The sequence below is a fragment of the Balaenoptera ricei genome, chromosome 7 (assembly GCF_028023285.1).
Source record: "Balaenoptera ricei isolate mBalRic1 chromosome 7, mBalRic1.hap2, whole genome shotgun sequence".
Classification (NCBI taxonomy): Eukaryota; Metazoa; Chordata; class Mammalia; order Artiodactyla; family Balaenopteridae; genus Balaenoptera; species Balaenoptera ricei.
This window is the reverse complement of record NC_082645.1, coordinates 42682956-42710342: the sequence shown is the minus strand read 5'-3', so window position 1 is coordinate 42710342 and position 27387 is coordinate 42682956. Positions and strand designations below refer to the sequence as shown.

The 27387-nt window shown below is 35.4% G+C and overlaps 1 protein-coding gene across 3 annotated transcripts in view; it reads left to right on the top strand.

Annotated features, from left to right (window-relative positions):
• The window catches only part of STAM2 (signal transducing adaptor molecule 2), a 62956-nt gene extending 38767 nt beyond the window's left edge, over nucleotides 1-24189 (top strand). The window contains exons 6-14 of one of the 3 annotated variants that reach the window (XM_059927870.1): nucleotides 570-639; nucleotides 1176-1362; nucleotides 4621-4715; nucleotides 6747-6826; nucleotides 6961-7048; nucleotides 8039-8093; nucleotides 11956-12109; nucleotides 14675-14844; nucleotides 21723-24189. In XM_059927870.1, coding sequence (XP_059783853.1) covers nucleotides 570-639; nucleotides 1176-1362; nucleotides 4621-4715; nucleotides 6747-6826; nucleotides 6961-7048; nucleotides 8039-8093; nucleotides 11956-12109; nucleotides 14675-14844; nucleotides 21723-21954 — 1131 coding nt within the window. In that variant the 3' untranslated portion in view covers nucleotides 21955-24189. Of the gene's footprint in view, nucleotides 1-569; nucleotides 640-1175; nucleotides 1363-4620; nucleotides 4716-6743; nucleotides 6827-6960; nucleotides 7049-8038; nucleotides 8094-11955; nucleotides 12110-14674; nucleotides 14845-14944; nucleotides 15207-21722 lie in introns of those variants that run through there. The other 2 variants (XM_059927869.1, XM_059927871.1) reach the window with 2 other exon arrangements.
• Nucleotides 24190-27387: the final 3198 nt, after the last annotated feature.

Sequence of the window (27387 nt, the reverse complement as noted above, 5' to 3'; positions counted from 1 at the left end):
ATCTCTGTCTTCCATGCCTTTAAGTTTAACCATGGCCTTCCTTAGTCCTCTGCTATGCCTGAAGAGCCACCACCATTCAAACACAATGAGTAGTAAAAGGGGGCTTAACGTGTATGCCTAGAGCTGCACCTGTTGTCCGCATCCTCCCTCCTCTTCTCTTCAGTCATTATCGTGGCTTCTTGCTTCTCCTGCTCGCGTAGCCCTGCGCCTCTAGCAGTGTAGCACCTCTCACTGAATGAGAGACCTGGGACCACTGAGATCAGGAAGTGCAATCAGGAAAGATTCATATTTCAGTACTTTCTGTATGCCAGGTTCTGTGTCAGATACTAAGATTTATGCGAAATGTAAGCCAGTTCGTGCCCTTTGTGATTTTTTAATGTTTTCTTGAAAATTCTGATGTTCTGTTTTAGTGCTTGAAAACAACTACTTAAAATTATCACAAAGACCTTCACTTTTAAGTGGACTCATTAGTTACATCAGTTTTTTTTAAAATTAGCATGAGCGAGTAATCATAGAACTTGTGTTTTCCTTGAAAAGGTAGTTGTGTTCATTTTACTCATACATTACAGACTGTCTCAGTTGCTGCCAAGAATGGTACATCATCGAACAAAAACAAAGAAGATGAAGATATAGCTAAAGGTAAAGAAGGGATCAAGCACGTGTAATTTAGTGTTGCTAATCTAAAAACGAGTGGAGTCTGAAAAGTAAGAGAAACAGTTGACGTGATATAAGATTAATTGAACTCATAATCGTTGTCAGTAACATGTATTTAATGTCCTACCTTTGACGAGATTACATTTCACCTTTTCTTTAATGCCAGAGTTATGAGTCAAGCACAGAAATATGTTCGTGACTTGTCCTATATGGAAAGCTACCCATATTATAATGTCACAATCTGTTTGCTGTAAAAATAATAGCTGCTGTATATGACAGACTGTGATAATAAGGAATGAGCAAAAACTTATTTTAAAAAATGTCATGGTTCTCTGCCCTGTCCCCTCTCCCCTTCCTGCCCCCACAAAAGCTAATTGTTTAGCATTTAACTGGACAAATAAAATATTCGCTTGATTTATTCTTATTAAATAGCACATTATGTAATATTTCTTATTAAAGTTTTAAAAAATCAGAATTAATTCTGGCTGTCTTGTTTTTTGCATGTTAATTTTTCAAACTAGCTATTGAATTATCATTGCAAGAGCAGAAGCAGCAGCACACAGAAACAAAATCCTTATATCCATCTGCAGAAATTCAGTCAAATAATAAAGTTGCAAGGAAAGTGAGAGCTTTATATGATTTTGAAGCTGTTGAGGACAATGAACTCACCTTTAAACATGGTGAAATTATTATTGTTTTGGATGACAGGTATGTTTTAAATATTTCTAGAATATTTTGAAGTTATTAAGTATAATACCCTTAATTTAGAATGCTGGATATTCAGCTTTTGACTTTGGTGTATTTAAATCATACTAGAACCTTTTCTACCTTAGTTATTTTTTTCTCAAATTAGACTGGGTAGTGTGAGTTTCTTATTCTTTTGTTAAATTTGGTAATAAAGTACTCCTTAGATCTTGGATTAAAAATGTATTAAATAATATTGTTTATTATCACAATTGGGAAACAGAAATATTCAGTCATCTGAATGCATTTATGTTAGGAGTTGTATATACTAAAATTACTGGCAAAAAAAAACTTTAGGAAGAGATATAGCTATATTACCTTTGATCAGTGCAACCAAAAACTATACTCAGCTCCTCCGCAATTCTTAATCTGCTACTGCCTCTCCCTCGCAATTTCTCTATCACTTAAAGTTGTAATAAAGAATAGATCTGTCTGTATTGGGCCTAAGTCTATTTTACTTTGCTTTTAAAAGAAGTTGATGAAATTTAGCAAGAGTGAGACCTAATAGCTTGTTGCTATGAAGAGAGATTGCAAATGTATTTGGTATCCATTATAAATAACTTAGTAAGGATACATTAGTATATTTTTAAATGGGTAGATACACAAAATCATTTTACTTTGCCACAGTAAATATTTATTGAGAAAATGTTATGTAAATAAACCTTGTTTATAATAAAAAAGTGAATGAGGGCACAGTTCTTTCTTCATAAAACCTAGAATAAAGTAAGGGAGTTAAAGTTAGAGGTAATTAGGTGGGATGCAGATTGTGAATGCCATAAGAGGTAACGTTGGGGTCCAGAAAAAAGCAGAATCACACCTGGTACAAGCATCTAGGAAAGAAGGCTTATACCCAGGGGGTCTATTTCAGGTGTTTGGAAAGGAATAGACAAAATTATCATTTCCAGATTCTGTGGTTGTCCATATACAAGGTCCAAGAGAATCAATGATCAAACCATTAAAACTGATAAGAGTTCATCATGTTGTTGGATATAAGCTCAGTATACAAAAATCAGTGGTATGCTTTAATCACAACTATTTAGAAAATGTAGTAGAAAAAAATGTCATTCTCAATAGTCACAAAAATTATAAATGATCGAGGAATAAATAAACCTAACAAAGGTACATAAGGACTTTATGGAAAAAATTATAAAATTCTTTGAAAGATACAAAGGAATATAAATATATGTAATATATTTATGTAAATATAAATGGAGAGAGATACCATGTTTATGGTGAAGAAACCTTAATATTTTAAAGATTTAATTTTTCCAATGTTAATGCATAAACAGTGCATTTCCAATTAAAAGCCCAATAAGACTTTTTTTTAGAGAACTTGAAAACATTTTAATTTTAACATTAGTATGGAAATGTGAAGGTATACAGTAACATAGAGAAGGTACTTTCCCTGCCAAGTATCAAGGCATATTAACAAGCTGTAGTAAATAAATACATAGACTGTTGCAACAGGATGGAATCCAAAAATAGGCTCATGAACAGATAGCAGCTTGCTGTTTGAAAGATAGGCTATCATAAATCAGTAGAAAAATTGGTGTACTATTAAGTAAATTTTGCTGGGATGAATGGTTTTTTATGCAGTATAAATAAAATTTGATTTAGCTTCACACAGTACATAAAATTTCATTCCAAATAAATTAAAGACCTAAACGTGGGAGAGGGATATAAAGGAAAACCTGAAACTATTAAACAAGTATATAGGAGAATAGGAGTTCAAGGATAGAGAAAGATTTCTTTTTAAAAAAAAGTATAGGGATTTCCCTGGTGGTGCAGTGGATAAGACTCCACGCTCCCGATACAGGGGTTCGACCCCTGGTCAGGGAACTAGATCCCACATGCATGCCGCAACTAAGAGTTCATATGCCACAACTAAGGAGCCCACCTGCCACAACTGAGGAGCCCATGTGTCACAACTAAAGGAGCCCACCTGCTGCAACTAAGGAGTCCGCCTGCTGCAACTAAGACCCAGCACAACCAGATAAATAAATAAATATTTTAAAAAATTTAAAAAAATTAAAAAGTGTAAACCATAAAAGGTTGCTAAATTTGATTATAGAAACAGAAAACAACATGCAATAAAAGAAAACCGTAAGCATATGTTAAAAGACAGTGACAGTTTGAGAGAAGGTATTTGCATAATGCAGACAAACAAATGCTATTCAGAATACGTACAGAACTCCTACATATCCATGAAAAGAGACAAGTGACCCAGTGGGAAACGAAAAGTGGACAGAAGGTATGAACGAGCAGTTTACAGAAGAGGCATTTTGGATGCTCAGAAGTACAGATGAGCACAGCAGTGAGAGATGATTTCTCCTGTGTGACATCATGTGTTGATTGGACAGTTAACACGCATGAGCAGAAATGACATTCTCACACACCGCTGAGGGAAAGGAGGATGGTGAATTGCCACAACCACTTTAGGGAACATTTGGCAATACTAGTAATGTGTTCTGTGGCCCTGCAAGTCCATGTCTGTGAATAAGCTAGAGAATTGTTGCATGTGCACCCTAAAATCTAGAATGATTATTGCCCCAATTTTCATAAGGGTGAAAGACTGGAAATAACCTAAATGTCCACCTGTATGGGGATGGATAAATCAACTATGCCATGTTTGTGTGATGGATCTTTAAAAGGAATAAGCAAGAGCTGAAAGTATTGACATAAAATTTAAAAGATCTATAATGACTAGCATTTATATCTGTAGAGCTGGCTATAGATATCTATAGGTATATAGATATCTATAGATATATAGATATTGATATCTATAGAGTTTACTATATAGATATTTATATCTATAGAGTTTACTATATAGATATAGTAAAAGAATAAAAAATACACTTGAAGGAAGGTGACATACCAACTTGATAGTGGTGGTATGAAGGATGGATGTGAGTTTGGGACTTGGGGATGTTGATAAAGGAAACTTCAGTGTTATTTATAATGTTTTGGTTTTTTATAAGGCCCAGAATCAAATACGACCAATTGCTGATTGGTTCTAAATTTAAGTATGGGAGTATGGATGTTTATTTTATTTGTGTTTTTTTATAGTTCCTATTAAGTTTAAGAAGAACTGCATTTAAATATAGTGGGATTTGAGCTGGTATTTTCAAAGTAGGCTAAATTTAATTTTTATCTTAATTATTCTTGACATTAGTGTACTGAAATGTAGAGTTAACAAGTGACATTTTTGTACTGTATTTTCAGTGATGCCAATTGGTGGAAAGGAGAAAATCACAGAGGAATAGGACTCTTCCCATCTAATTTTGTAACAACTAATTTAAACATAGAACCTGAGGCAGGTAAGTTAAGTCTGAGGGAAGGTTAAACCTATTGAAGTTTTTTTTAACTTGAATTTTGTGGTTCAGTTTGAAATATAAAGTAGATTGGCATTTAACTCTTGTTTTAAATCATTTATTTATAAGCAATACAGTTTAACCTACTCCTTACCAAATTAAGGCGTTAACTTATCCCAGGTCAATTCCAAGAGTTATTTCCTTATCACTATATTTTAAATCCTTTGAGAGCTAATGTACAGAGGTACATTTAAGGCATAAAATAAGCTGTGCCTCACCATGTAAATATTTAAATCAATGTAATTATGGTTTAAGAGGCAGTATGTGTTTGTTCAGTACAAAAAAATATTTGTTTTATTCATCACTGAAGCACAGTATCAAAGCGGGCAGGGGGTGGGGTGGTGGTTGGGAGAACTGGTTGACAAGCGCTGAGTGTGATTACAGGGGTTAGGAGTACGCCTAAGTTTTAGACTTTTCCTCGCCTTGATTTGATCCTAGCGAACTCAGAACAATAACAAAGTCATGTAATCAAGACAGTAGGTCCCTAGTTCAGATCTTCTGAACTTCACTCAGTTTTGCAGCCATAGACCCTACCCCTCAGCTGCTGCCAACCATACAGAGAAAGCTTCCATTTGTTAGGCAGGCAGGGAGTTGGGAGGAGCTGAGTGTAAAGAATAGCTGATGCTAATATTAATGATGGTGAGGATCAAAAATAGAATTGCTCAGTGGTGTTTAAGCACTCATTTGTCAGGTGTTATGCCACATCTTTTGCTTGCACTATTTCGTTTAATGTTCATAAGTCTGTGAGTAGGTACTTTTGTTACCTCATTTTACAGATAAGGAAACTGATGCTGAGGTTATGTGGCTAGTAGGTTACAGCCAGGATACTAAAGTCAGCCAGTCTGCCATTAGAATGTACTTGTACTAACTGACTCACTGCTGGACATACTGCTTCTAATGTTTATAGTTCTAGAGAAAGAACTTAAATTGAAAGCTCTCTGTACTGTGTTTAACATCATCTTTGTATGGGTAGGGTGATGCATTGAATTAAAATGAAGTTGAGAGAGATGAATACTGAGTGCTCTGCCACTATTTATACTTTTTATTCCTCTAGTCTGACTCTCTAAGTAGGTATGAAAATTGGAGACACTAGTTTTAATAACTTGACAGACCAGGGAATCCTATACTATGGTGATTTCCCCTTGGCATAGGCTAGAGAGATTGAACTGCAGTTTTAAAAGGAAAAAATATTTGGGGTTTTCAGTAAGTCCTCATGTTATGCTGAGCTCTCCTCCTTAGGGCGTATTTGAAAGTTAGCCAAATATTTGAAATAACTGTTGGGACTTAAAAGTTCTTTGGTTATATAAATTTTGATTATAATTTTTTTACTAAAATTTACTTTATTAAAATATAGTACATTATAGCAGTACTCCAGTGAGCACTTAAATAGTTTTTTGTATATGTATGTTTGTAAGTTATTTTTCAGCCTTCTTTTTCCTATGAAAAGTTTTTGTTTTGTGTCGCTTTAACCGTTATCAAAGTTAGGTTGAAATCAAGTCTATTTTTTTGTACATATAGAAAATAATTTTTTATAGCAAGGAAAGAGTGTAGAAGGAGTTCATAGATTTAACTCTGAAATTAGCTAACTAGATAATACTCTGTCTACTCTCTTATATATATATATTCACCCTAGTGATAACACTCAGTTTTCAGGAAAGTGCCTGTAATGACAGTTCCCATGAATATTGCTTACTTGTTCCTCTAGAATGTAAGTTCCATCAGGGCAGGGATTCTTGTCTGCTTTATTCGCTGGTGTATTTCCAATGCCTAGAACAATGCCTGGCACGTAGTAAGGGCTAAATAAATGGTTGTGGCATGAATGAGTGAACGTACGTAATAATGTATATTGATTATGAAATGTGATTATTTAAAGGGTTTCCATTTTCTTATGGATAATCACAGGCTACTTATAAATTAATGACTAAAATACCAAAGTAAATACTAAGGAACTTAAAGTTTACTTTGTTTCCATAGCAGCTGTGGACAAATTGAATGTAATTGATGATGAGGAGGAGGAAATTAAGAAGTCAGAGCCTGAGCCTGTTTATATAGATGAGGTAGGATCCTTCTTTTGTTTAATGGTTAAACTGTCGAGACTTAAAATGTGTTATCCTTGAGAATGCTTGGAAAGAGTAATTTTTATTCTCATTGAAATTAAAACTCTTTGTAAAGTGTCCTATTACTTTTTTAGGATAAGATGGATAGAGCCCTGCAGGTACTGCAGAGTATAGATCCAACAGATTCAAAACCAGACTCCCAAGACCTCTTGGACTTAGAAGGTACTAAGTGAATATTAGTGATTAATGTCATTTAATGTTTTAGCTATTTATAATGTCTTAAATTTCTTCTGCTTTGGGTTGCTTCCAGAGTTTAGAAATCTCTGGTGGGAAATAGACTGGTGTAGTAAATGAGTAAACATATTACTTAGAAGATGTTGCTATAAAACTGCCTATCCTGTCCAGTGAAGAAGTCTTTGCTTTTCTGTAATATCACTAGTGAAACTTGCAGTCCAAAAAAGGACAGAATTAGAAATAACAGCATATTAATTGAGTCAAAATGTTAGAAATTCTTACTCCTCTTTTAATTCTCTTGTGTCATAATTTTAAATGTCAAAATTATACATGATCTGTGTTAACTTTGTAATGCAGTTATTTGATGCATGCTGATGTGTCTTTTTAGTCTCTAAGAATTCTGAAACAATTAAAACAAATGTCTTTATGCCTTTTTTAATCCATTGGGAGAAAAATCTCTGTGATAAATGGATAAATGTTATTAAATTTTTTTATGGAAGAAAGCCTGGTTATGAATATAGAATATTGTACTATTGTATCAATGTTTACATTTGGAGATATATGAAATGTTTTATTTTGAAATGGCTTAAATAAATGAAAAATGTTCATATCTAATCTCTACATAATTACATATTTTATACACTGTGACTCAAATTCCTTTTACTTTAGCTAATAATAGTTTTCTAGGTATTTTTAAGATTTTTGAGGTAACTCCAAATTTCAGTCTGCAAACTTAGTACTTCCAGAGAACATGGTGGGATTTCTGTTCTGATTTTGACTTTGCCTTGGTCACATGATATTAATGTTGGTGCTGAATAGTATTAAATTTGGTCTTTTATAGTCCCTTCTCTAGCATAAGCTTAATTCTCTTTGTATTTTGCATGGTGTTGCATATTGGTGCTCTGTTGTTCAAAATTGTTGAAATTGACTTAAACTGGTTTTTACTTTTAAGATTTTAAAATATTTTTGTATTTACAGATATCTGCCAACGGATGGGTCCAATGATAGATGAAAAACTTGAAGAGATTGATAGGTGAGATTCTTCATGCAGGAAATAACAAATATAGTTTTCCTAAGTTTACTTGTTTTTGGCAGAACTTTAAGCTAGGGAGTTTTTGTTGAACTGTTCCAATCTTTTGAAATTGTTTCTCAAGTTTCCAAAACTCTTACAAACTAATAGCAGAATGGTACTTTTGATTTTGGTGCAGTTTTTTTCATGGCAGTATATTACATGCAGAGTGATAGACTCCAGCTCTTACAGTGCCAGTCTTCCTTTTCCTACTTGGGCTGGAGTTGAGAGAGAATGAGTCGTGAAGAATAAAGCACAAAAATGAGAATAGGGATCTTAGGCAAGCATTGTTTTGTTATATAATGAGAAGTAGTATTTGTAAAACTTTCAAATGAAATTTCCTATGTGTGTGTGACTCTAAATCCAGTGTATATACCTTCTGTTCTCATTTTTGTTCCTTGTATTTCTGTATCTCTGTTGTCCTTTTAATTTCATTATCCCATCTAGTCTTACACTTCCTTAGAAATAGTAGCACTGAAAGACAGACTGTCAGGGTTTTGAGCTTTTAACTTAGTTTTGCTCCTTCTCTTATTCCTCAGAGCTTTCTATCTGAAGTCAGAGGGGGCAGCCATAGTGAATGGCAGACAAGGGAGAAGGCTTTAGTGTTCTACCATCCTCCCTTTGTGTTTACTGAACTTGTGTACAAAACAGCACAACAAGAACAGGAACTACTTTACTTCTTATCTGCCTTTACCAGAGAAGAGTAGTAGCAGCAAGATTTTTTCTCGTCACTGAAGATTATAATCGTTGTTCCCTGGGACTTTTTTTTTTGTAAATTTTTTGTATTTTCTACAGAAATGAAAAATAAATCCCTGTCGCAGTAAATGAAATGATGGTAGCAGTTTCATCACATTTTATTGGTCTTATTTTGGAGAAAGCATTGAATATCTATCTATACATCTGTTACTTTGGTTTCATTGAAGGCATGTTAATGGTCAGTGAATAATCAAATGGGAAAGATTAAAAAGAAAAATAGTATTATCTTAGGTGTGGCTAGGGGTGCAATTATTATAAACCTTTCTGGAGCCTAAACATAGTCTATATCTTTTAACCCAGCAATACTAAATACATAGGGATATATGCAAAGATTTAGCTCTTAGAGTGTTCTTCACAGTATTATTTATAACAAACTTGAAAGTAACTAAAATATCTTTCTTTTTCTCCCTTAATTTTTATTTATTTATTTATTTATTTATTTTCGGCTGCATTGGGTCTTTGTTGCTGCGCGCGGGCTTTCTCTAGTTGCAGCGAGCTGGGGCTACTCTTCATTGCAGTGCGCAGGCTTCTCATTGCGGTGGCTTCTCTTGTTGCAGAGCACGGGCTCTAGGCGCGCGGGCTTCAGTAGTTGTGGCTCACAGGCTGTAGAGCGCAGGCTCAGTAGTTGTGGCACGGGCTTAGTTGCTCTGCGGCATGTGGGATCTTCCAGGACCCGGGCTCGAACCTGTATCCCCTGCATTGGAGGTAGATTCTTAACCACTGCGCCACCGGGGAAGCCCTAAAATGTCTTTCAATGTGAGATTGGTTTAAAAAACTTCTACATCCATACATTCTACAATAAAAAGCATTACCATTGATAAATATCTATTGGCATGGAAAGATGTCATGCTATATAATGGAAAAAAACCGAAGATATGACAGTATAATTTTATTTTTGTTGATAAAAAAGAATATCTTCAGAGAAAAAGGTCTAGAACAATTAAAAATTAGAGTGATATTTTCTGATATGAATTAATTTTTTGAGTGAAAGCTCACCTGTTAACCAGTTCTCTCTTCAATTTCAGTTCCTGAATAGGCCAGCTGGCATTTTCCATTCCGTGCCCACTAACTGCAGATGCATCTCCTGTTCTGGAAAATGCTTACTGTTCTGCAAAAAATTTTCATTGACTATTTACCTTTGTCAAACATTCAGAGATGAATAAAATATTGCTTCTTCCCTTGAATGGATCATTGTCAGTTTGTTTTTCCTTAAAAGAAAAACAACTTTACTGTCAGAATTTAAAATTTTACATTTCATGTCTGTCTGTCATTGTACAGAATGAAATTTTGTAGCATTTATCACACTAGGAAATTATATTGTGTAAACAATATAAATTGACCAAAAAAAAGTGTACATAGAGTTATTGAAGAGAGATCCATAGCTTGAACTTAACTATGTTCCAGGCTGTTCTAACGTTCTTTCCTACTACCTTCCGAAAACCGTTTCCTACCACCTTAATCAAATTGCCCTTTTCATTCTTCCCTCGTGTACCCTTCTCGTTCCTTTCACTTGCCTTAATTCACAGTGTCCCACTGACCTGACTTAGTCTTCCTTTTTTTGCTTGGCCTCTCCATCCTTCCTCAGGTGCCAACTTAAGTCCTAGCTTCTCCCTAAAGCATTTTCAGTCAAATTAATCCCCTCCTCTAAACTCTTCTGTTCCCTACGTATTTCATTTAATTTTGCATTCAAATATATGCTGTCTTACATCATTTGCTATTTTTCAGGTACTTAGCCTTGTCTCCCTAGTAAGTTGCAGTCTTTCGGAAGGAGAGGACCACACCTTCTGCCTAATTTCTCTGTCCCAGGATAGTGTTGGGCACAGTTTAGTAAAAATTTATTGTTTCTTTGGTATTATGTCTCAAATCCTGGAAGGTGATCTCAAATGTGCTCAGTCATCCTGCCCTTCTATGTACTCCTGGTGTTCATCAGTATACTGGGTTATGTGGACCAATTGCCTATGGTTACTTCTTAGTCACAAATTTGTTAGCATGGACACTAATTTCTGAAGCTTCCTGTGTGACTTATAACTGGTATTTCTGAAAATAGAGTTTGACCTCCTTTATACAGTCACACATGCAAGAGAGGAAACAGCACTTTATGTTTGTTTCAGACATAACAGTCTCTGATAGAGGAAAGGTGACAAGTCCTGATGGGACTCAGTCCAGGTCATGTATTTGGGAGCCCTGTGTCTGGCTGCCTGCGTTTGCCTCTTGTCTCTCGAGTCTCTCTGTGTACATATTTAAAAAGCTACATTTAATAAACAGACTTGTGGGTGCTTTAGGCCAGATAAAGTGGCCCTTCAACTTTTATGAACTTGTCAGTTGCAAAGGGAGTTCTTTATTACTCCCAGGGTAACAGGCAAAACTGTACCAAGTCAAAAGGATTTGCTTTGGAGTTCCTTGGGCAGATTTAAAGATGCAAATTTGAAAATGTTCTTATTTGGACCTGGTTTCACTCACTTTTTCGGAAGAAACCAGCAAACAAGCAGTAGAGACTAGTTCGTTATATTGTTTTCATTTGCATTTTCAAGGATAATTATTCTTTTTTTTGTTTGTTTGTTTTAGTTGATCCTTTCATGAGTATGAGCAAATGAAAATGTGTGTGATTTTGTTTGTGAATGTGCTTTTATCTCAGTTATACTATATTTCATAGCAGGCTCTGGGCCTTGCCTGAGGACTTTCTTCTACTAAGATTTTTAATTAAGGCTTGGACTCTTCCTAAATTTAGAAATTACTCTTCTTTGTAATTGAATTTCCAACAGAGACCTGTAACATAAGAAACAACATTCTCCTAGCACCAAAATTATGAATTGATTGCATTTTATGAGGTGTGGAAAGGAGTTCCCCTAATATTATGATGGTATATCAGCCTAGACATTACATGAATTAAATAATTCCTCCTCCCATTTTCCCTTTTTGAGTATACTTTCATATATATAAAGAACCTTTTAAAATATGAGTAGAAAATGTGGGAAATTTTTAAAAATAATTTATGTTGCTAAAAATTAAAAATATGCTTAAAGTGCTTAAAAACTTTGAAGAGTATTAAAGTGCTTCCCTTCTATGTTAGGAAGCATTCAGAATTGTCTGAATTGAATGTAAAAGTCTTGGAAGCTCTGGAACTATATAACAAGTTGATGAATGAAGCACCAGTATATTCAGTCTATTCAAAGATCCATCATCCAGCACATTACCCACCTTCATCAGCTGGAGTTCCAATGCAGGTGAGCATTTTTGAGAACGTTTTTCAAAATTTAAGAAAAGTTTTCAATTTAAAAAAAAGAAAGCTTTAAAGCATAGTATTAAAATTTCTATGGTCCATGAATAACATTATAAAATTCATCTTTGTCAAAAAATGTTGGCTAAACAATTAGTGTTCACCAGGACAATTAGACACTGATATTTCACAAATACATTTTAGTTCATTTATAACATAATGAAGAGACCATTAAATATATGAGGGGAGTTCTGTTCTTCATAAGCTTTTGTAAATATAAAGTGTAAATCCTTTATGTAAGTGTAAATCCTTTTTGTAAGTATAAAGTATAAATCCTTTGATTTAGGACAGTGCCTGGCATGTCAGAAGTTCTACAGATGAGGTACTGATGCTGTTCCTGTTGCTCAGCAAGCAAAATTTAACGTTTCTTTTAAATTTCTCTTAAGATTTCTTTGACTTACGTGATTATTAAAAGTCTTCATTAAAGAACTCATTTTGTTCTCAGATCATGCTTTATATTTTCTTAGATGCACAACTTAAATTGTGCATGCATAACATATATGATGCAGGCATATGGATGCAGGTTCCATGAGCCATTCATGAACACCATCTTTTCCAGAACTTTAGACCTTTTCTGTGTTTCCCAGCTGAACTGAATATTTATATTTATCAGTATCCAGTATTCTGAAACCTTTTTGAAATTTCAGCCAGTTAGTGGTTGAATTCAGAATGAGTTTGGATGAACAAATTTCATGTTAATTTACGAAAACTGGTATGTAAAGGAGTGTGTGAAGGAGACACCAAGGAGAAAAGATACAATATGGATGCATAATCTAGATGACTTCACACAACATAATTGTTAAGTAAAAAAAAGAATAGTTACTATGGTAACTCACATCAGACAAGATACATTTGTCAAATATGCCATGCCCCGAACTTTTGAAAATGATGAGAATCATTACATATGAGAATAGAAAGAATTTCTGGGTGCAAAAGACAGCTGGAGTTTATTCAATATTGCTTCTGTTTTCAAAGAGTTATCTGCTCCTGCTATGAACATGGAACAAAAAGAAATGTTTGCGCCGTTGTGTTATGGGACTGTATGTTGTATTTACTTCTTTGTGTGTCTGTAAAGGGCTATTTATTATTCCTATGTCAGGTTTTTCTGTTTAGTTGCATACTATTTACAATCTGTGTTTTGCTAAGCATAACTCATTTCTTTAGAAAGCTAGCTTTCTGTCTAGTTTGATTCTTCACATGATGCTATCTGTACTATTCGTGCATAATAGCATTTGAAATATTCAAAGTTCCTATTCTAATTTGAAAAAAAAAGTTCGTACTAAAAAAAGTTAGCGTAACACACCATTAGCTGCATCTGTGAAGGCCACTCAGGAATCCTAACCTGCAGAAGAGGTCCACTCCCACCATCTCAGCCTGTGGTAAGTGGGCTGTTATGTGTCTGCTAAGGAGGTAATATGATAGTACTTATTAATGTCATAGTTGATTTGGCATTTCTAGCATTCTAAATTTTCATGTCATTGGTCTTTGCTTTAAAAATAGCTTAGTTTAAAACTCATGGTTACCAAGGGGGAAAGGGTGGGGGGGAGGGATAAACTGGGAGATAGGGATTGACGTATACATGCTACTATATATAAAATAGATAACTAATAAGAACCTACTGTATAGCACAGGGAACTCTACTTAATACTCTGTAATGACCTACATGGGAATAGAATCTAAAAACGGGTGGATATATGTATATGTATAACTGATTCACTTTGCTGTACAGCAGAAACTAACACAACGTTGTAAAGCAACTATACTCCAATAAAAATTAATTTTAAAAATGAGCTCAGTTTAAAACTGGAGCGATTGATATTTATTAAACGTGCATTGTTTTGATGCTGTATTTGGTAAGCAGGTGGTAGATCCTGTATGTTACCCTGGAAATTAAGTAGGGCACATATAAATATTCACAGAGACTTAGACCATTTTGCTATTTCTTAAGAGTACATCTCCTTTACCCATAGTTCTTCTTTCCTTTTGTCCTATCTGTCCTGCAGGCAGGATGAAGGAGGCATTGGCAGAGAGGGCCTGCACTCTGCCTTGATACCATTTATTCTTCAACTTACTTTTTAGTTTCATTCTTAAGAAATTGAATAAGTCACCCTGAGATGGGGGTGAAGAAGGTCATCTCTCTGATGGTAACTTGAAGTGATACTGTGCTGCCCTTCAAGGGAGTATATAGTTTTCTGTGGCTCTTCAGCAAGACATGTTACTTAGTAATAGGCAACCTGGGTGGATTCCAACGTGCTCCTTAAAAGTACACCACCTCCCTTCCTTTCAACCCCCTGCAAAATAAAAGAACAAGTAAATCATAAATTTCCATAGATTTGGCACTGTGATTTGGAAGCGCTCTGCTTTTTATACTAGGGTGGATAGACTGGTAGAATCAGATTGCTTCCCAAAGAAGTATAACGTTTTATTTCATTTAAGTCTTTTAAAGTTTTAAATGTATTGCTAGGTAGTTGTTTGGGAGATCAGTGAGTCAACTTTTCTCTTTGGTTAATAGACATATCCAGTTCAACCACATGGTGCAAACTATATGGGTCAAAGTGTTCACCAAGTCACTGTTGCCCAAAGCTACAGCCTAGGACCAGATCAAATCGGTCCACTGAGATCGATGCCTCCAAATGTGAATTCCTCAGTGACAACACAGCCTGCCCCAACTCCGTATTTAAGGTAAGTGTTTGGGAGCTGTGTTAATTTTGTAATTATATGCATTAAATTTTCACAGATTTTCAGAATGAGAATAATTAGACCCTTCTCTTTATAATTATAGTGCCCTCTTTTGCTATTGAGATGAAGTTGTAGAACTGCCCATTCAAGATCCCATGAAATCGGAATGGTGCTGTCTTAGCTTTGCTACCCATACTGAGATGGTGCCTAGACCTGGCTTATAGTCTGGGTCCCTGGGACAAAATAAAGCTAACTGTCCCTTACAGGACCCAAGCCTGTACTTCGGTCCTGTAAGGGTATACTTAGCACGGTGCTCTAAGCAGCCTAGTACAGTAGTCCCAGCCATATTTTAGGAGCAGGTACTCCTAAAAATCAGAAAATTTTGTTACTTTGACTCTTAAAAAGAAGTGTTTGAGCTGTGGAATTTGTAGTCTAATTTTTCATACTAACTTCTATTCTGAAAAACATGTTTAAATCTTGTCTTCTGTTAACTTTGCTTAACCACACAAAATGTTTATTCAGTACAGTCATGTGTAATGATTTGTAAGGTCTCTTCCCACTCTTTTCTTTTTTTTTTAATTTTTAAAAACATTTTATTATAGAAAACAATAAAAACAATAAAATATAAACAAAAATAGCAGTATAATGAACTCTTCTGTATCCATCATCCAGGTTCAACTCATAGTTAATCTTTTTTTTTTATTTCTGAGATATACATTTTAAAGTAATAACTAGAATTATGACTTATAACATTATACCAGAACATACAAAGTTTTTAGAAATTTCATGTAATGTCTGAAACATTTATATTAACATATTTCCATACAAATAACCCAATGAAAGTTTAGTATTACTAGTTTTGTTTGTTTGGTTTTTTTATACTGCAGGTTCTTGTTAGTCATCAGTTTTATACACATCAGTGTATACATGTCAATCCCAATCGCCCAATTCAGCACACCACCATCCCCACCCCACCGGAGTTTTCCCCCCTTGGTGTCCATATGTCTGTTCTCTACATCTGTGTCTCAACTTCTGCCCTGCAAACCGGCTCATCTGTACCATTTTTCTAGGTTCCACATACATGCGTTAATATACGATATTTGTTTTTCTCTTTCTGACTTACTTCACTCTGTACAACAGTCTCTAGATCTATCCACGTCTCAGCAAATGACTCAATTTCGTTCCTTTTTATGGCTGAGTAATATTCCATTGTATATATGTACCACAACTTCTTTAACCATTCGTCTGTCGATGGGCATTTAGGTTGCTTCCATGACCTGGCTATTGTAAATAGTGCTGCAATAAACATTGGGGTGCATGTGTCTTTTTGAATTATGGTTTTCTCTGGTTATATGCCCAGTGTGGGATTGCTGGATCATATGGTAAATCTATTTTTAGTTTTTTAAGGAACCTCCATACTGTTCTCCATAGTGGCTGTATCAATTTACATTCCCACCAACAGTGCAAGAGGCTTCCCTTTTCTCCACACCCTCTCCAGCATTTGGTGTTTGTAGATTTTCTGATGATGCCCATTCTAACTGGTGTGAGGTGATAGCTCATTGTAGTTTTGATTTGCATTTCTCTAATAATTAGTGATGTTGAGCAGCTTTTCATGTGCTTCTTAGCCATCTGTATGTCTTCTTTGGAGAAATGTCTATTTAGGTCTTCTGCCCATTTTTGGATTGGGGTGTTTGTTTCTTTAATATTGAGCTGCATGAGCTGTTTATATATTTTGGAGATTAATCCTTTGTCCGTTGATTCGTTTGCAAATATTTTCTCCCATTCTGAGGGTTGTCTTTTCGTCTTGTTTATGGTTTCCTTTGCTGTGCAAAAGCTTTGAAGTTTCATTAGGTCCCACTTGTTTATTTTTGTTTTTATTTCCATTACTCTAGGGGGTGGATCAAAAAAGATCTTGCTGTGATTGATGTCAAAGAGTGTTCTTCCTATGTTTTCCACTAAGAGTTTTATAGTGTCCTGTCTTACATTTAGGTCTCGAATCCATTTTGAGTTTATTTTTGTGTATGGTGTTATGGAGTGTTCTAATTTCATTCTTTTGCATGTAGCTGTCCAGTTTTCCCAGCACCACTTATTGAAGAGACTGTCTTTTCTCCATTGTATATCTTTGCCTCCTTTGTCATAGATTAGTTGACCATAGGTGTGTGGGTTTATCTCCGGGCTTTCTATCCTGTTCCACTGATCTATGTTTCTGTTTTTGTGCCAGTACCATATTGTTTTGATTACTGTAGCTTTGTAGTATAGTCTAAAGTCAGGGAGTCTGATTCCTCCAGCTCTGTTTTTTTCCCTCAAGACTGCTTTGGCTATTCGGGGTCTTTTGTGTCTCCATACAAATTTTAAGATGATTTGTTCTAGCTCCGTAAAAAATGCCATTGGTAATTTGATAGGGATTGCATTGAATCTGTAGATTGCTTTGGGTAGTATAGTCTTTTGCACAATATTGATTCTTTCAATGCAAGAACATGGTATATCTCTCCACCTGTTGGTATCATCTTTAATTTCTTTCATCAGTGTCTTACAGTTTTCTGCATACAGGTCTTTTGTCTCCCTAGGTAGGTTTATTCCTAGATATTTTATTCTTTTTGTTGCAATGGTAAATGGGAGTGTTTCCATAATTTCTCTTTCAGATTTTTCATCATTAGTGTATAGGAATGCAAGAGATTTCTGTGCATTAATTTTGTATCCTGCAACTTTACCAAATTCATTGATTAGCTCTAGTAGTTTTCTGGTGGCATTTTTAGGATTCTCTATGTATAGTATCATGTCATCTGCAAACAGTGACGGTTTTACTTCTTCTATTCCAATTTGTATTCCTTTTATTTCTTTTTCTTCTCTGATTGCCGTGGCTAGGACTTCCAAAACTATGTTGAATAATAGTGGTGAGAGTGGACATCCTTGTCTCGTTCTTGATCTTAGAGGAAATGCTTCCAGTTTTTCACCATTGAGAATGATGTTTGCTGTGGGTTTGTCGTATATGGTCTTTATTATGTTGAGGAAGGTTCCCTCTATGCCCACTCTCTGGAGAGTTTTTATCATAAATGGGTGTTGAATTTTGTCAAAAGCTTTTTCTGCATCTATTGAGATGATCATATGGTTTTTATTCTTCAATTTGTTAGTATGGTGTATCACATTGATTGATTTGCGTATATTGAAGAATCCTTGCATCCCTGGGATAAATCCCACTTGATCGTGGTGTATGATCCTTTTAATGTGTTGTTGGATTCTGTTTGCCAGTATTTTGTTGAGGATTTTTGCATCTATATTCATCAGTGATATTGGTCTGTAATATTCTTTTTTTGTAGTATCTTTGTCTGGTTTTGGTATCAGGGTGATGGTGGCCTCATAGAATGAGTTTGGGAGTGTTCCTTCCTCTGCAATTTTTTGGAAGAGTTTGAGAAGGATGGGTGTTAGCTCTTCTCTAAATGTTTAATAGAATTCACCTGTGAAGCCACCTGGTCCCAGAATTCACCTGTGAAGCCATCTGGTCCTGGACTTCTGTTTGTTGGAAGATTTTTAATCACAGTTTCAATTTCATTACTTGTGATTGGTCTGTTCATATTTTCTGTTTCTTCCTGGTTCAGTGGAAGGTTATACCTTTCTAAGAATTTGTCCATTTCTTCCAGGTTGTCCATTTTACTGGCATAGAGTTGCTTGTAGTAGTCTCTTAGGTTGTTTTGCATTTCTGCAGTGTCTGTTGTAACTTCTCCTTTTTCATTTCTAATTTTATTGATTTGAGTCCTCTCCCTCTTTTTCTTGATGAGTCTGGCTAATGGCTTATCAATTTTGTTTATCTTCTCAAAGAACCAGCTTTTAGTTTTATTGATCTTTGCTATTGTTTTCTTTGTTTCTATTTCATTTATTTCTGCTCTGATCTTTATGATTTCTTTCCTTCTGCTAACTTTGGGTTTTGTTTGTTCTTCTTTCTGTAGTTCCTTTAGGTGTAAGGTTAGATTGTTTACTTGAGATTCTTCTTGTTTCTTTAGGTAGGCTTGTAGAGCTATAAACTTCCTCTTAGAACTGCTTTTGCTGCATCCCATAGGTTTTGGATCATCGTGTGTTCATTGTCATTTGTCTCTAGGTATTTTTTGATTTCCTCTTTGATTTCTTCAGTGATCTCTTGGTTGTTTAGTAACGTATTGTTTAGCCTCCATGTGTTTGTGTCTTTAACGTTTTTTTCCCTGTAATTGATTTCTAATCTCATAGTGTTGTGGTCAGAAAAGATGCTTGATATGATTTCGATTTTCTTAAATTTACTGAGGCTTGATTTGTGACCCAAGATGTGATCTATCCTGGAGAATGTTCCATGCACACTTGAGAAGAAAGTGTAATCTGCTGTTTTTGGATGGAATGTTCTATAAATATCAATTAAATCTATCTGGTCTATTGTGTCATTTAAAGCTTCTGTTTCCTTATTTATTTTCATTTTGGATGATCTGTCCATTGGTGTAAGTGAGGTGTTCAGGTCCCCCACTATTATTGTGTTACTGTCGATTTCCTCTTTTATAGCTGTTAGCAGTTGCCTTATGTATTGAGGTGCTCCTATGTTGGGTGCATATATATTTATAATTGTTATATCTTCTTCTTGGATTGATCCCTTGATCATTATGTAGTGTCCTTCCTTGTCTCTTGTAACATTCTTTATTTTAAAGTCTATTTTATCTGATATGAGTATAGCTACTCCAGCTTTCTTTTGATTTCCATTTGCATGGAATATCTTTTTCCATCCCCTCACTTTCAGTCTGTATGTGTCCCTAGGTCTGAAGTGGGTCTCTTGTAGACAGCATATATATGGGTCTTGTCTTTGTATCCATTCAGCAAGCCTGTGTCTTTTGGTTGGAGCATTTAATAATCCATTCACGTTTAAGGTAATTATCGATATGTATGTTCCTATGACCATTTTCTTAATTGTTTTGGGTTTGGTTTTGTAGGTCCTTTTCTTCTCTTGTGTTTCCCACTTAGAGAAGTTCCTTTAGCATTTGTTGTAGAGCTGGTTTGGTGGTGCTGAATTCTCTTAGCTTTTGCTTGTCTGTAAAGCTTTTGATTTCTCCATCGAATCTGAATGAGATCCTTGCCGGGTAGAGTAATCTTGGTTGTAGGTTCTTCCCTTTCATCACTTTAAGTAAATCGTGCCACTCCCTTCTGGCTTGTAGAGTTTCTGCTGAGAAATCAGCTGTTAACCTTATGGGAGTTCCCTTGTATGTTATTTGTCATTTTTCCCTTGCTGCTTTCAATAATTTTTCTTTGTCTTTAATTTTTGCCAATTTGATTACTCTGTGTCTCGGCGTGTTTCTCCTTGGGTTTATCCTGTATGGGACTTGCTGTGCTTCCTGGACTTGGGTGGCTATTTCCTTTCCCATGTAGGGAAGTTTTCTAGTATAATCTGCTCACATATTTTCTCTGGTCCTTTCTCTCTCTCATCTCCTTCTGGGACCCCTATAATGCGAATGTTGTTGTGTTTAATGTTGTCCCAGAGGTCTCTTAGGCTGTCTTCATTTCTTTTCATTCTCTTTTCTTTAGTCTGTTCCGCAGCAGTGAATTCCACCATTCTGTCTTCCAGGTCATTTATCCGTTCTTCTGCCTCAGTTATTCTGCTATTGATTCCTTCTAGTGTAGTTTTCATTTCAGTTATTGTATTGTTCATCTCTGTTTGTTTGTTCTTTAATTCTTCTAGGTCTTTGTTAAACATTTCTTGCATCTTCTCGATCTTTGCCTCCATTCTTATTCCGAGGTCCTGGATCATCTTCACTATCGTTATTCTGAATTCTTTTTCTGGAAGGTTGCCTATCTCCACTTCACTTAGTTGTTTTTCTGGGGTTTTATCTTGTTCCTTCATCTGGTATGTAGCCCTCTGCCTTTTCATCTTGTCTGTCTTTCTGTGAATGTGGTTTTTGTTCCACAGGCTGCAGGATTATAGTTTTTCTTGCTTCTGCTGTCTGCCCTTTGGTGGTTGAGGCTATCTAACTCTTCCCACTCTTAAATTCCATGTGTATAAATTTTATCTGGAAGTTAAATACATCTATTGGTATTGGTGTTTGATTAAGTTAAAATGTAAAAATTTTGTTATCCTGGGTGACACTAGGAATTACAGAGAGAAAAACTGGATGAGTGTAGACATTAATCCTCCTATATTGAAGCAGTGTATTTGGTGCATTTAAAAATTATATATCTTTTTAAAGATACGCTATAGTAATTACAGGAACAAATGAAAGTCCTGCAATTTGGTGTGACTTTTCAACTTAGTGGGGTTTTGGGGGTTTTGTTTTGTTTTTGTATAGTGTCAATAAGTAAACTATAGGTCAGGACTATTTTGAGGGTAGATTCAGGACCCTATGTGGATTACATGTTCTCCCTGCCTTTATTATTTTTATGTAGGGATTCAGGTTAAGCTATCCGGGGCAGCTTTGAAAGTGCCCTACCAAAGGAAAGTATAAAGAGTGGGTGAGGAATAGTGGTCTCCTCTGTGCTGATCAAGAGAAGAGGGAAGGGAGAAAATGGGCCGAGGGTGTACTTGAGCCAGGGTTTTGTTCTCATTGCAGCTGGCCAAGGACACCAGCATCAGAAACAATCTGCATCTCCTCAAAAGATTTCTAAACGTTTTCCGTGAGAGATTTTGGAGAAAAGAGAATTAGATAGGCCTTATAATCCTATATTTTATTTCTTTTTGAGTACTTTCTTCTTCCCAAATATAAAAATTACATTAACAGTATTGGATAGCTGGAGTAGTTAAATCATAATCGGAATAGTAGAGGTATATAAACTTAAAGAGATGGAAAAGACATTTTTATTTTATCATGATGATTGATCTCTGACCGTAACTTAGATAATGCAAAGTAAATATAGTTTTCTTTTTAAAATTTTGTTTGTAGCGCTGGACAAGACACTGTTTCTAATCCTACTTACATGAATCAGAACTCTCACCTTCAGTCAGCTATTGGTGCAGCTGCTTACACGCAGCAAATGGGGATGTCTGTGGATCTGTCATCTCACCAGAGCACTACTTCCAGTTTGCCGCGGTCGGCAGGCTTTGCGGTGGCAGCTGCAGCTCATTCAGTTGCACAGCAGCAAACAGATTACCCTCAGCAGCAGCCTCTCCTTTAAAAACAGACCAAGCATTTTCTTGAAAGCCTTCCTAAGTGTACTACTCGACCCTTGTGATTGTAATCTGAAAATATTAAAAGAAGAAAAAAATTTTTTCTCAGCTCAAAAAGCCCATGAATAAATAAAGCACAGAAACGTATTATACTCTAATAGGCCATAAAAGGTTTTTTCAGTCCCAACTTATTTGAGGTCAAATTTTTGATGAGAGGCAGCTTCAAGTTGCTTCCAGTTAGTTTTTTCTTACTTTCAAATCTCTCTACACAAATCTGGACAACCAGTAAGTAGCCTTATGACACTAAACAACATGAGATAGGAGCATATAAAGAAACCACCATGTACCCCTAAAATATCATAATTGGGAGAGCACTGAAACCTTTAAGTATTTTTTGTCTGCGTATTTTTTTTTTCAGAGTTTCCCACCCATCATTATTTTAAAAGGCGAACATGTTTTTGTGTATGCATTTAGCTTCCCTACATATTTCCTTTGGCTTCTTAAATTGTAGTTGTGTTTGCAGTACTGTCAGTTGTGCTCTCAGTGGTGTGTTGAGTAATAATTAGCATATAATTGTCTACAGAAGCAAGAGCACTTTGGGAGGAACAAAAATGTTTTCTGTTATTATCAGTGAAGACGATGTAAATGCAGTTGTGTGATAAAGCATTTAGCCAGTCTCCCAATCATGCCAACAAGTGGGCTGAGGAGTGCCCCACAAAACATTTCCATTCCCTGGAAAAAAACCATTTCTTTTCCTACAAGGGTCCTTGGCATTTAGAATTGCCACTAATGACCTTTTCAAGTGATTTTGGCCATTCTCTAATGAAGGTATGGTCAGGTTTTTTGTTTGTTTTGTTTTGCTTTCCTGTAGTGTGGTGTGCAGAGATGCTGCATTTCCTTTTTACAGAGTATATGTGAATCTGAGCTATGAGAAATTCCTAATAATTTGATGTGATATATATACCAAGTGTGGATGATGTATGGTTTTATTGATGTGTTGTTCTTTTAAAGAGATGATTTGAGTACCACTGGTATGCCAGACTGTTGAAAATTTTGGCCATTCCTTTCAAAAGTAATCCTGAGCCTGTGGAATAATAACAGGCAATGGCTTTATAGGGAAGCCATCAAAACAGTTTTCCTGAAGCCTATGTTTTAAGTGAGTTTATAGTGCTAATAGATTCCACATACTTTAGGAGTTAGGTAGTAAACCAATAAGGATTGTTTTCTTTCCTAAAAATTTGCACACTATTGCATCATCTGCCAACTTTTTAGATAACACAACATGCAAATACATATGCTTACAGATACATGGTATTTAGACTGGGGAAAAACAATGGACATAAGTTTTGTTTTTAAAAAGTTAACTTGTGGGAATTCTCTGGTGGTCCAGTGGTTAGGACTCGGCACTTTCACTGCTGGGGCCTGGGTTCGATCCCTGGTTCGGGGAACTAAGATCCCAGAAGCCACCAAAAAAAAAAACGTTAATTTGCATGGAAGCAAGATTTCTATATTGTTTTTTAAAGAAAGCCCTTAATCTTTCTACCAAGAATCCATTTGAAGACAGTACTCTGGAAATTTTTGTCATTTATGTAGTTACAGAAATTTGATTATAAGTATGTTCCTTTTTCAAAGAAACTGTATATTAGAACAAAATAGTCTTATGTGTACTACTTGGTCTACATGTAAAGGGAAAAACAAGCAGTATTTGAAAGCCCAATTTCTGTCATTGTCTTATTTCAGGTACAAGTAACTGGAAAGAAACTTAACCTTTCATGTCTCTGTTCTGTTTTTTATCCAGTATTTTCCTTCTATGTGAATTAAATTATATACTTATAAAAAATTCTAAAATGGCACCTTACTTTTTTGGACATGAATCTTCTATTCTTTAAAGAAAACAAAACATAAAAAACATTTACAAAGCTGCTCTTGATAATAATTAATGTTTGCATATATATGGAAAATCTTATTTTTTCCCCCAAACAATATTTAATAAAGTTATTTTAATGTTTGTGTAAATAATTCATGTATAATTGTGATCTGAGTTGTAAAAGCTTAATTCTGTGTAAGTCTTTGAAGTAGAATAAATACTGCACACCCACTAAATCGGGATCTGCCATTTAAGTTCACCTAATGTAGTTTTGTAATGATATAACATGCAACATGTATATAGTGTATATTGGCATTCATCTGTGAAATTTTATACATCCAGAAGTTTCTTCTCCCTTTTAAATTAAAAATTATTTTTGCCATACTGTAATGAATTTTGTGTTGCAGGTTGTTGATAGTATAAAAACGTTATTAAATCTGTGTACTGAGATGATATTTTTGGTGTTAATAAATACAGGGTTGTTATTTTTCTTTCTTTTTCGTGATCTTATGGATTGTATTTAAGACCTGTTTATAATTAAATGTTTTCTGCCAAAGGAATTGTCAAACATCAGATTTCTACATTAGGTTCATAGGTTTATATAAAAAATAAAAATAACTTCTGCTTTTTCATATTGTATCTTGGTACATTAGAAAGAATTCCTGAAAATTTATAATAAAATTAATTTTCACTAATGTAGGAAAAATTTCCCCTGGATGTTAAACTATATAAAGTAGGATATGTTCTTATAGTTTGAAAAATGTACGGTCTATCAATATTGTCTTGTAATTTGGTAATTTGTTTATAAAATTACCTGAACATTAAATAATTATAATATTTATCAACTAGGAGTTGATACTTGACTACGTAACAAATTTCACTGTAAATTTTTGAAGATAAGTTATAGTTTCAATTTTTAAAAAATTGATTATTAGATGTTAAAAAAAATTATGGCTTAAAGATTTAAAAAGCAAGTTTTTCTTAGTAAAAATTGTAAGTGTCAAGGCCCCTGACTTCTAGGAGAGGATTTATTGAATTAACATCATGATGAGAAAGCTGAAGTTATTTTTGTAAATAATAAATTGTAAATAATATAGCACCAATCTGTCATGCTTTGTTTCTGTCAAAAGGCATTTTTGGGGCTTCCCTGGTGGCGCAGTGGTTGAGAATCTGCCTGCCGATGCAGGGGACATGGGTTCGAGCCCTGGTCTGGGAAGATCCCACATGCCGCGGAGCAACTAGGCCCGTGAGCCACAATTACTGAGCCTGCGCGTCTGGAGCCTGTGCTCCGCAACAAGAGAGGCCGCGATAGTGAGAGGCCCGCGCACTGTGATGAAGAATGGCCCCCGCTTGCTGCAACTAGAGAAAGCCCTCGCACAGAAACAAAGACCCAACACAGCCACAAATAAATTAATTTAAAAAAAAAACCATTTTTCTTATTTACTTACATCAGTTTTAGTAAGTAAAGGGAGGACTCAATTCTAGGGATTTGATTTTTTTGTTGTTAATTTGATTTATTTTTGTTTGAAGGTTAAAGATTTTTTTTTTTTTAATTTATTTTATTTATTTATTTTTGGCTGCATTGGGTCTTCATCGCTGTGTACGGGCTTTCTCTAGTTGTGGCGAGTGGGGGCTACTCTTTGTTGCAGTGTGCGGGCTTCTCATTGCGGTGGCTTCTCTTGTTGTGGAGCACAGGTTCTAGGTGCATGGGCTTCAGTAGATGTGGCACATGGGCTTAGTTGCTCTGCGGCATGTGGGATCTTCCCAGACCAGGGCTCGAACCCGTGTCCCCTGCATTGGCAGGCGGATTCTTAACCACTGCGGCACCAGGGAAGCCCCAAGATTTATTTTTTAATAAAGTTTTCTGCAGAAGAATTATTCTAATTTTACGAAGCCAAATTTGAGTTTGCATTTTTAAAAAACCTTACTGTGTCAAAAAAAGAAATTAGGTTGCTTATGTAGAGTAGTGGGATGAATAGTGTCCTCCCAAAATTCATGTTCACCCAGAATGTCAGAATGTGACCTTATTTGGAAAAAGTCTGCAGATGGAATTAGGTAAGGATCTTGAGATGAGATCATTCTGGATTTAGGGTGAGCTCTAAATCCAATGACAGGTGTCCTTATAAGAAGAGAAGACACAGAGACAGTGAGCAAGTCATGTGAAGATGGAGGCATAGATCGGAATTATTCTGCCACAAGTCAAGAACTGCCTGGGGCCACCAGAGCTGAAGGAGGCAAGGAAGGATTCTTCCCTAGAGACTTCAGAGGGAACATGGCCCTGCTGACACCTTGATTTCAAATGTCTAGCCTCTAAAACTCAGAAGACATTAATGTTTTAAGGCACTATGTTTGAGGTACTTTGTTATGGCCACACTAGGAAACTAATGAGCTTGGATAAAAGTGTACAGCAAAATCTGAATACCAAGCATTCCAATCTTCTACAAGATTGGTTAAAATTGTCACAAGAGTTCTGAGACAAATGTTTGTAGCCCAATAGCAATATTTTATTATCTCTTCCAAACTATAATGAAATTGCATGGATAAATGAAACTAAGACCCCTGATAATCCCATAATCCCATAATCCCATTTTTAGTGATTTTTTTTAAAACATCTACATTTAAATTATTGCTTTCTTTATGCCAGAGGTGTTAACAAGATTGTAGTTTATTCATTTACTATTCACTCTTCTCCTCTATCTTGAGTAGTGGGTATTGAACGAAAGGAGAAATGTTCAAAGGCAAGCAGAGGAACAGAAGAAGAAACCAGAAAACTGGATTGGATATTCCCCAGAAAGGCTACTGAAGAATGGAGTTGTGTTCTTATTTTATACCATTTAATATACTAATGAGGAAAAGAAAGACTTTCCAATACCTTTACAGCAAGTCAGCGACCTCTACTAATCACATGTGGTCTAGGGAGCCTGCTACCTTTAAAAAAAAATTGAGGTAAAATCATGTAATATAAAATTAGCCGTTCTGAATCATTGTTGCTTTTGTTGTGGTCATCCATTTACAATGCTTGGTGTCAGTCTATTTATCTCTTGTAAAAATAAAATACAGTGTGTGTGTGTGTGTGTGTGTGTGTGTGTGTGTGAAAAAAAAAAGTAAACAATGCTTGATAGGATAATGAGAAGAAAAAAAAATTAGCCGTTCTGAAATGAACAATGGCATTTAGTACATTTATAGTATGCAGCCACCACCTCCCAAAATTAGACCTTTTGTGTCTGTTTTCACTTAGCATAAAGTTTTTGAGGTGCATCTCTACATATACCATAATGTATGAGGTTCATATACCACAGTTTATTCATTCATCTGTTGATGGATACTTGGGATGTTTCCACCTTTTTGCTGTTGTGAATAGTACTGCCATGGACATGCGTGTACATGTTATTTGAGTACCGATTTTCAATTCTTCTGGATCTATACATAAGAGTGGAACTATTGGGTTATGTGGTAATTCTATATTTAATTGTTTGAGGATCTGCCAGACTTCCACGCCCCCACCAACAGTGCATGAGGGTTCCAATTTCTCTACATCCTCACCGACGCTTATTTCCTAGTTTTAAAAATTATA